At 52.1% G+C, this 10,114-nt stretch overlaps 1 protein-coding gene across 1 annotated transcript; it reads right to left on the bottom strand.

Moving 5' to 3' along the window:
• Window positions 1-3,700: 3,700 nt before the first annotated feature.
• On the bottom strand, window positions 3,701-4,421 carry Ppy (pancreatic polypeptide). The gene is given in 4 exon segments (XM_052197737.1): window positions 3,701-3,818; window positions 3,956-3,987; window positions 3,989-4,028; window positions 4,231-4,421. Coding segments are annotated over 4 exon segments (288 nt in total). The 3' UTR covers window positions 3,701-3,793.
• Between the last annotated feature and the right edge of the window lie 5,693 nt (window positions 4,422-10,114).

The following is a 10,114-nucleotide window of genomic DNA, read 5'->3' as shown; positions in this document are numbered from 1 at the left end:
GCTGCCAGAGAGAGCTTCCCGCTTGAGAGCACCTGCTTGAGGTGGTGCCGATGAGCGGAAGAGGCTAGGAGAGATTTCAGGGGCTTAGGGGTTCAAAGGAAGTGTCCTATCTGGGGCATCGTGGTCTATGATATGGGGGTTGGGGGGTCTGTGCACGAATGGGGATGGGGGGATCGCTGGACTGGCTCGCCAGTGTGCAGCTATGTTATTCGTTTAGAGTGTTTCTAAGAGCCAGATATGGATCCGAGGGGTAGGCAGTATCACACCAAACAGACAGTCTGCTAAGAGCCCACCTGTGACGTGGTGGCAGGAGGCAGGGCTGGGAAGAGACTCAGACAATAACTACAAACATTTAGTATAGAATACGGCAAGAAGTGGGCGTGGCAGTGGCAGAGGAAGGGAAGGATGGGAGGTAGCTTTAAATATGGGGGTTAAGGTTAGACCCATTTAGAGTGTTGAACAGAAATTTGAAGACGAGCTAGCCTGGCTGACATCTGGAGAACCAGGCTTCCAGGTAGAGTTTTTGAGGACTGAATAGAGAGGTAGGAAAGTCTGGAATGGGATACACAAGGAATTTGCAGGAAAAATCTGTAAGGAACCTGACAGGTGACTGTAAATCATGCATCAGTTGCTCAGCGCGTGGCTCCTGTCCATTTTCACCTCCGTGCTTTGGGGATATCGGGGTGCACGTCTAGGCGTGCACTAATCTCCCTGGGAACTGGAATGTTCCTTGAGGTGCTCGAGCACCAAGGTAGACTGAGGCAGCTACATCTCCTGGGCTTAGCCCTGCCGCACTCCAGGTTTTCTCAGCAGACGCAATGCAGACACACCTCTAGCCCACCTCCCTTCTCGGGGTCACCTGACCATGCCGTCTGTCCCGCCCCCACCAGACCATGGCTCTGCCCTGCACGTGCGCACTGACTCTGGGTTGCCTAGTGGTGCTCCTGGTGCCACCCAATGGTGCCCTGGAGGACAAGGTCCACCTGCAGCCGATTCTTGAGCCCAGGGTGGCCAGTTGGTTTGGAAGCTTCGGCCAGATCAACAAGTATATGGAGAAGTTCTTCAGCAACAGGTGGGGCTGATGGAGGACTGAGGGGGAGGTGGGTAATCTGGCACCCCTGCTTATTTCTCGGCCCCACGATCTCTGCAATGATGTGTCCTCTAGTTTGAAGAAATCCAAAACCCCAAAGAAACCCTCCAACACCACCAAATCTACCCCATCGAACATCACAGAACGTCCTCACTTGAATGTTACGAAACCCCTACAAAAGAACATCAGCAAACCCCCAACGCAGGAACCCCGCGAACGCCTGTCATTAGCCTCCACCCCTGGCTCCAGGTAGGCAAGGCCCATGCAGCCAGCAGAGGCCTCCACCCACCCATATCCTTGGGCAAATGGGAAGAAGAGAGAGGGGAAAGCCCCGGGTACTTGAAAGGGGTACACCAGGGCCAGGGGTGTTCCTCTCCAGGCTGGACCTTGACTTCCAGAGGCCTAGCCTGGATCTGGCTACCCACAGACCCCTTTAGACGATGAGCTGTGCCTCTGTTCCTCCCTACCCATGCAGCACAAACAATAAACAGCAATAATGGGACTGACAAGATGGCTCAGTGGTAAGGGCACTTGCTACTAAGCCTGCCAGCCAGAGTTCCACCCCCGATCTCATAAGATGGAAGAAAGGACACGTGTGCCGTGGCTTGCGTGTGCGCGCACACCATGCAAACACACAATAATAGTAAAGGAATGGATAAATACATTTTTAACAAGAATCTCTATTGCTTTCGTGACTTGTGTGGGCACTGGCAGGCAGGGCCTGTCCTCCAGGGAGAAGGGGACCCTGTCATTCCTTTTGCCAGCCTAGGATTTTCCCTGTGTCTCTCTGTAGTCAACTCACCTACCTTCCACCTCACCCCATACCCTGCTTCCAGGGTGACCAGCTGCAACCGAGAGAGAGAGAGAGAGAGAGAGAGAGAGAGAGAGAGAGAGAGAGAGAGAGAGAGAGAAGATGAAAGAGTTGGTCCTAGAAACTTTAAAATAGGGACAGCCCTGCTCCCTGCCAAGGTTCACGGAAGAGCAGGACGGGCTGGAATCCCAGTCTGGCTTATGGAAGTGTCAGAAAAGCAAACACGGGGGTGTAGAGGGTGGGGGGACGTCATCCCTCCTACCTCGGGTTTGCAGATCCAGGAAAGTGAGGAGACCTGGTAGAGTCTGTTCCTGAAGCCTGGCTACCAAGGACACAGCACACATCCTATCGCCCAGCCATCAAACCCAGGTGTGCGTGGAACGGGTTCCAAGTTCCCCCCTCTATGGGTATTACTGAGCTTTCTCCATCAGAACCCATCTCAAGCTGAAGAGATGGCTCGGGATTAAGAGCTCTGGCTGCTCTTCCAGAGAACCCACAAAGCCCAAGCACCTACGCAGGGTCTTGCAACCATCTGTAACTCTAGTTCCAGGAGATCTGAAACTCTCTTCAGGCCTCTGAAGGCACCAGGCAGGCACATGGTGCAGGCAAAACACCCATACATGTAACATACAAATAGAAACCATCACCTGAGCTACCCGGGAAGGCTTTGGAACACCAGGCTCCATTCTGGAGTTCAAACCATTCTCCTCTGACATCTCCTACGCCTCCTAACTATCTGCATACCCCTGGGATGTGAAGAATCAGCTTGAGCCGAGCGTTTGCAGTACAGCTGCGTCTTGCACAAGCCTTTGGCCTTTTGGGGAAGGTTCTGCCATCTGGTCATTCACACTCCATATATAGGAGCACAACTGCAAAGTCGTTGTCATCAAGGCTAAATACTGAGCCCAATACCAACCCTACCAACCCTGGGACCTTCAGACCCAGCCTGTGGCAGAGGTGAGGGAAGCCATTCAGGGAATGTCTTGTGTCTTACCTTCCCCATGACTATCCCTACCCACAAAAGCTCCCAGAAAGGGGAGTCCAACTTGGTCTCTTTCACTTTACACACACACACACACAGCATATTCACCTACTCAGGATACCTGGTGTGGGTAGATAGTCTACGGGGATTCCTTAGGTAGTACCCGGGTCTTCCCTTCCTGCCCCAAGAACCAGATTGACACAGGGAGGCAGTCAGAACACTTTGACTAACCATTTCTTCCCTGGAGCACATTCCCCTTTAGCAGTAGCTAAATTTCATTCTTAGTCTGGCAGTCCGCTACCTCTCAGATCAGCCCATTCTCTCCAGAGTTCCAGAGAGCAGTTCCACCCTACACAGCTGACAACTGACTGACCTCCCGCTAGCACTAATCCTCCAAGTTCTTGCCCCTGCCTGCCCCATTCCAAGGCTACTTTGATATAAATGATTCCTCTCCCACACTGCCCAGGTTATAGGAAGCAATCCTGAGGGTAGGTACGTTTGGGGACAGGGTTAGCCTCAGGTTGAGGAGCTGGTGGTTTAGGGGTGCTGGGATGGGAAGAGTAAGCTTAAGGCTGTGGCGGCACAGACCTTTGTGAAGGGAAATCTCACTTCTCTCTAGACCACAACTTGCCTCTCCGGGAAAGGGATGAACTGAGCCCCTACAAACACTCAGAATTATCATAACTCTCCTACCCACCCCCACCCGCCTCCCTGACCAGGAACTTTACCTGCCCTTGTCTTTATGATTGCATGCACACGTGCAGGCACACACACACATGCACACACTCACACTGGCAATAATTTTAATTTGCTTTATTTAGTTGGTAAGGGAGCAGGTTGTTGCAAGAATGCAGAGGAAAGCTCTGGACCAGAACTGTCCTACAGCCATGGGCAGGAGACAGGAGGGATGCTACAAGTCCTCTGGGCTGAGCTCCCTGTAAAGAAAGAAGAGAACCATGAGGAAGGACAGTCCTTGTACCCTGACACCTTGTTTTCCCTTCTCCCTCCTTTGGATCCCCCCTTTCCAGACCTGCCTTCAGCTCCAGGGAGCAGAGCAGGGGATCAAACCAACCGGGGGACTGGTGCATGGGGGGAGCTGCATTCCAGGGAATCCACCTGTGTTCTCCTCATCTCTCTTCCCGTACCTGGGGAGGAAGACAGCTGGGAGAAGTATAGTTCTTGGGTGTCAGCCACCTGCTTTGTATTCCCCACTTAGACACTTTCCTGCCCACAGCACATAGAATAGACCCAAGCCACTGGGTAGAAATAATATTTTCTTAGAGCAGGCATTGAAGGGACTGAAACAGGGACACACACACACACACACACACACACACACTGCCCTACCTAGGCCTGGTCAGTGTGTTGATGTATTTGCGGAGCTGAGTTTCGTATTGAGCCATCTGCTCCGGTGTCGCATAGTCCCCTGGGTACATTGGCTCCAGTGGGGCTCCCCAGGCACCCTGCAGGGGCTGCAGCAGCAGAGCCACCCAAGTGGATACGAGAAACAGGGAGAGGCAGCAGTATGCGATGGCCATCTAATGAACAAGGAACCGTGGAAGCGGAACACAGCCCATCAGCAGATCCTCCTGTGTCCAAGACCTACCTACCCAGCCACCGCCTACCACACATTTCTTCAAGCCAAGCCTGGGACAAGGGCAGACAAGGGCAGGAGCCACCAGCATCTACCACCTTCTTTCCCTAGAAAACAGGACACCTACACCTACACACTCCTCAAGCCAGCAGCCAGAGGACCTGGGCCTTGGCAACACAGAAAAACATAGCAGAAGAACTGGGTGTGGAGGCTGGATGCACAGGACTAGGACATTTGTGGCTCTGAGGATTCGGGAATGGCCAGAGCTGGTGGGAACCACAGGGTGGGAGACACAGAATTAACTTGTAAAGCAAAGGGACAGAAGTCTATGACACTGTGGGTCCTGCTTTCCACAGACAGGTTTGTCCAGATGCAGAGAGAGACCCAAGGAGGACCTTAGGCCTCTTAAGCACCAGCCCTCCGAAGCACCAATTCTGACCCTCCATCACCAGCCTCAACCCAAGGTGTCCCCAGAGGCAGGACAGGATGAACTCACTTACCCTGTGTCCTGAGCAAGTGCGTGTTGGGCCCAGACACCTACCTCCTGCTGGACTGCTCTCCCTGCTCACAACTGTGCCCCTTTATAGTCCTCAGCACCCCCAGAGTCTCCGCCTCCTGTCAGCCTTTCTCGATGCCAGCCTTTAACCACCCCCCTTTTGCTCTCTCCCTGGTATCTGACACGAGGGCACTGTGGCCAGAAATAGGAAAGCATCAGGCCAGTGTTCTAGATGTGGAAGGAGCACAGAATAAAGAACTGAACCATGACAAAGGTCTCACGGGGGTCCATATCCCGCTTTGGACACCAGAACAGCCTTGATTCATATATGATAGGATCTGGACGCAGTAGCTCAGTTCAAGTCGCTGACCTCGGCACACACTCCCCAGAAACAACCCAGTCACCAGTAGGCTTTCCTTGGGGTATGGATTGAATCTGAAGCTTTACCCCCAGTGTGAAAGATGGAAATCAGGCCTTTGGCCCGGTGGACAGCTAGGTCAGGGAAGGGACAGCGAAGGTGTCTCAGATCCTCAAGCCTCTTGGAAGGGAGTGGAGAAATGCATTTGATGCGTGCACAGAACGCCAACTGAGATCCTGTGGGCCAGAGTTCAGAGGACGCAGGGTTCATGGGGAAAGGACAATTTCTGGAAGCTGTTTCCTTTCCCACCACAGAGCTCTGTCCCAGGGGAGTGCTAAAAGACCAGCATCACTTATAAACTTCAAGTTCCCCACAAAAAAAAATCCTCCGTGGTGTCATCCCGCTGAGCCTCTACAAGGGACCCAATTTAATAGACAAAAATGGGGGAAGGCTCCTGGAGGAGGGAAGCTTCTCCAAGACTCACAGTCAGCCTTCAGTTTCTCTCCAGGGAGGTTCTTCTGGTGTCAGCGCACACCAGAACGCAGGAAGGGATGAGAGGGGGGAGGTGACAGCAGGCATCTGTCATGAGGAGGTTAGAGGTCAGACAGGCATCCCTGCCACTGCCCGCCTGTCCTGGGAGCATCTTCCAATTAGAGCCTCTGGAGTTCGATTTCTTATTCTGTAAAGTGGGCTCATTGCACCCGCCCCCAGACAGGGAGAATCAAGGAGCCTGTTCCTCTCAGCTCTCATTTACGGTAACAAGAAGAGCACCAACCGCTCTAAGTAAGTAGAGCTCATTTCTTAGCGAGCCTGGCCCCTTCTCTGGGCTTGGGTTTCCCAAACCAGTGCCTCGTTCAGATCCGAGCCTCCGCTCTCGGAGTGGCCACGGCTGCCACCAGGGGGCGCCTGGTTCCGGTTTTAAGGATCCGGGTTTCCAGGAGCTCTGAACCTTGTGTTCTGGCCTCTACTGCAGGTGAAGGACCCTCACCAAACAGACTGCCTCCAGGGACTGAGCCTGGTGTGGGAACTATTTACAGTTTGTCACACATGTCAGCCGGCTTTGCTTGGCCCCAACAAATCACAGCTGCTCCTCAAATGTCAACCAAATAATATTATGGCAATGACAGATTCCCGGGTCTTTGCAGGGGTAGTAACAACAATCTAGGAGGAAGTAGTGCTTGTGCTTTCTAAATATTATATTCACATCTGGAACACAGAGATAGCTCCTGCTGGCCTTTGTGGTTCCTGTGCAAGCACTGCACGTACTCACCTGCAGACTGACCAAGACGCTAGCGGCCCTTACTAGCCACGTATTCTCTGGACAAGGAAGATGGCTACCAGCCAATGCGATCATAAGGCTAGGAGACCAGCCCAGAAACATGAGGATGAATGAAATAGGTGAAGGAATAAAGCACAGAGGCCCCACATACAACCTACAGGACAGGCGTTCGACCAGCATCCTGTCCTCCGTCACCACCCTTCCCTGCCTCTCTTAACCTCAGCCTCTGCTGCTCTCAGAGCACAGGCAAGGAAGGAGTCATTCGCAGCACATGGTTTTGCTTGATTTTGTTTAGTAGTGTGTGTGTGGTATTGGGGGTGATGAGTATGTGTGGGAGATGTGGGGGTGTGGATATGGGCACATGTATGTATAGATGTGTATACATATAGGTGTGTGGGGTTGTGTATATGTGGGTGTATGCGCATGTACACACCTCAGGGTGTTCCTCAAACACCACCCACCTTGTTTTCTGAGTCAGGGTCTCTCCCTGGGACCTGGGACTCACACAGAGGCTGAACAGACCGGCCAGTGAGCGCCAGAGATCCGCCCATCTCCGCTGCCCTTATGCTGGGATCACACTTGTGTACCACTGTGGCTGCATGAGCACTGTGGATTCCCCCAGGGTCTGTATGCTGGAGGTGAGTACTTTACCAACTGAGCCATCTCTCCATCCCCCTGCTTTGTAATTTTGGGGAGCATATCTCTATGTAACCCAAGATAGCCTTGAAAATTGTGATCCTCCTGCCTCAGCCTCCCAAAGGTGCCATTGTGCCCAACTTGCATATATGTCTTAGGGACATCAGGAGGAGATGAGGAAGAGGGGGTTCTTCAAAGAGCTCAAAGGCAAGAAGAAAGCTCAGGCATCCCTTGATTTGCTTAAAAGAAAAAAAAAAGATAAAGTCACTAAAACAGGGAAGAAGCCAGGTATGGTATAGGCATCCTTCACCTAGGACTATATTTCAGATCATTCCTCAAAAGATTTCTCATAGGCATCTGTTTGTGCTGGCAAGAAGCTCATCAGGTCCTGAGTTCAATTCCCAAAACCCATAACAGAAGAAAAGAACCAACTTCTAAAAGTTGTCCTTTGACCTCCATGTGAGTACCATGTTATACATGTGTGCATGCTCTCTCCCCCCCCCTCTCTCTCTCTCTCTCACACACACACACATAACCAAATCAATATCATAGTACTATGCTGCGTGTGAAATAATTAGCTAATGACCTAACACATAAAGAAGAGCTGTTTGAACCAGTCACGGCTGTGCACAGCTTTAATCCCAGCACTTAGAAGGCAGAGGCAGGTGGATCTTTGCTGGTTCGAGGCCAGCCTGGTCTGCCCAGTGAGTTCCAGAACAGTCAGGGCTATATAGAGCTCTGTCTCAAAACAAAACTGATATTTGAGGCTTGCTGCCTGACAGTGCAGCCTGGAGGACTTGAGTTTGATCCCTCGGGACTCGTGTAAAGGTTGAAGATGGAAATGGCTTCCCAAAGTTGTTCTCTTAACTCCACAAGCTGTGACACTCACATCTTACACAAATGAAAATTACTATCATTTTTAAGAAGAAGAACTTTTTGCAAATTTAATCATTGTTACTATCTTTGTAAACTATTATCATACCTAAGTTTCATTATGGCTTCTATATTGATTAAGTTGATCAGCCTTAGATTGCACATCTGCTCAAAATGCCCTGAAGTAAACCAGAAGTGAGGTCACCTCACTAAGAGTTAACTAGACAGGACACTTTACACAAACTGTCTGTGGCCCTGAATATGTCTTTCCAGATCTCTCCTGCATTAGCTTTGAACTAGCCCCAGCTTCCCCAGACAGACTAACAGACAGGAGACCACAGACAGCTGCATCCAGACACACAGTCCTTACTACTCAACCATACAAGCAGTCACTGCCAGCTTGGAGCAGTAGAGGAACACGGGATTAGAAAGGGGGGTCTCAGGTAATAGGGATGCTGCAGGGAAAGATAACAGAGAGACTAACGCCACCAAAGGGGAACCAGGAATGGCTTCTAGGGGACCATAATTCAAGAGGGGCTTTCTAGGCAGGAGAGAAAGAAAGCAATGACAGAGGCCCTGTGGAGCCCAGAATCCACGCAGTCTCTGACACATGTTGGGCCCTGGGGTCGCTTCCTTTCCCTGTGAAGGTGAAGGGCAGCCCCAGAGGGTGGATGTGGGGGCCTCATGGTCCCCTATACAGGAAGTGTTATACCAGAGGCCACTCTCCTCCAGGGCCAGCAGGCTGTAAGGAGTCCTGCATGTCTCTCCCACCCACACAGTGATCCCATCCAGCCTTCCTGGATGACACCGTTTCTGTGGGTCTCTAGCCTTAGTGTCAACAGGGTACCTCCTCCCTCTTCCCCCTGCCTCCCCCCTGGGCAGGTCCCGCTCAACAAAGGATGGGGAACATACGTCCCTCCTTTGGGGGGGGGGTCCCGCATCTCCCCAAGACACAGAGTGATGGACACATTTCATAGTGGGCAGGAAAGCAGCCAGAGAGAACGCTCGGTGGCCAGAGAGAGCAGGAGATTCCAATTAAGGGGCTTCCTGCAATAAGAGATACGCAGGGACTCAGGTTAGCCTACAGTTTAAACACTCATAGCACTTTAGACCTCGGTGTTTGTGGGGACAGCAAGGAATTGGAGGGTGTCCCCGTGGCCTTTTCAGCAGAAAGGCACAGTTAGTCATAGCTGTCCAGCCTGCATTCAGCCATATAGGAAATCCCCACTGTTGCTGAGAAAATGGAGACCTCCACACTCCTCCTGCTCAAGGATGGAGGGAAGTGACTTCACTCAGCGCACCCATCCAGATCGCCTCTCCAAGGTCTCATCCTAGACGCCATCTTCCTGTTCTCCATGGCTGCTCAGGGCAACTCCCCAGGGTGTGGTGCCTGCCTAGCCTTCTCCCAGACGCTCTCCTGGACCTTCAAGTCCTCTCCATCCACATCCTTTCTGGCTCCCCCAACCCTCCTCCCATTCAGAATCCACTGCACCGCTCTCCTAGGCTCCCTTCCCCCAGAGTGCCTTCCCAGGTCCCTGGGGAGCCCCTGGCTGAGATGAGGTGTCTATGCTGACCCCCCCCCATGCCCTCTCATTGTCCTCAGAGTCGTCTTCTTAGCCACCTGTCCTTCCTGGGGCTCCAGCAGCCACCTTACACACCACTGATGGCATCTCCACCAAAGTGAAAGGGACGGATATAGAAACACACGGGTATTTTGTGTGAAATTTGCTTTTTATTTAGGGACAGGGAATGAACACACATAGCCCTCAAGCCTGGGTGTTCGGGACACCGAGATACGAAGTCCCTTCTTCTTAAACCGAGCATGCAAGTGAAGTCGGTGTAGTTAGCACATCTCGCAGGAGGCCTTGGGGGGGTCTTCACCACTGGTCCAAACCTTCTGGCCTGCAGGAGGAAAAGGAAATGAATTGAATGGGGGACAGGATTGTAAGTGATGGGGCCAGGCCACACTCCAGGGCATGGGGGGAGGGGTATTTT

The sequence above is a fragment of the Apodemus sylvaticus genome, chromosome 10 (genome assembly GCF_947179515.1).
Source record: "Apodemus sylvaticus chromosome 10, mApoSyl1.1, whole genome shotgun sequence".
In the NCBI taxonomy this organism is placed as follows: Eukaryota; Metazoa; Chordata; class Mammalia; order Rodentia; family Muridae; genus Apodemus; species Apodemus sylvaticus.
This window is presented reverse-complemented; position numbering and strand designations above follow the sequence as displayed.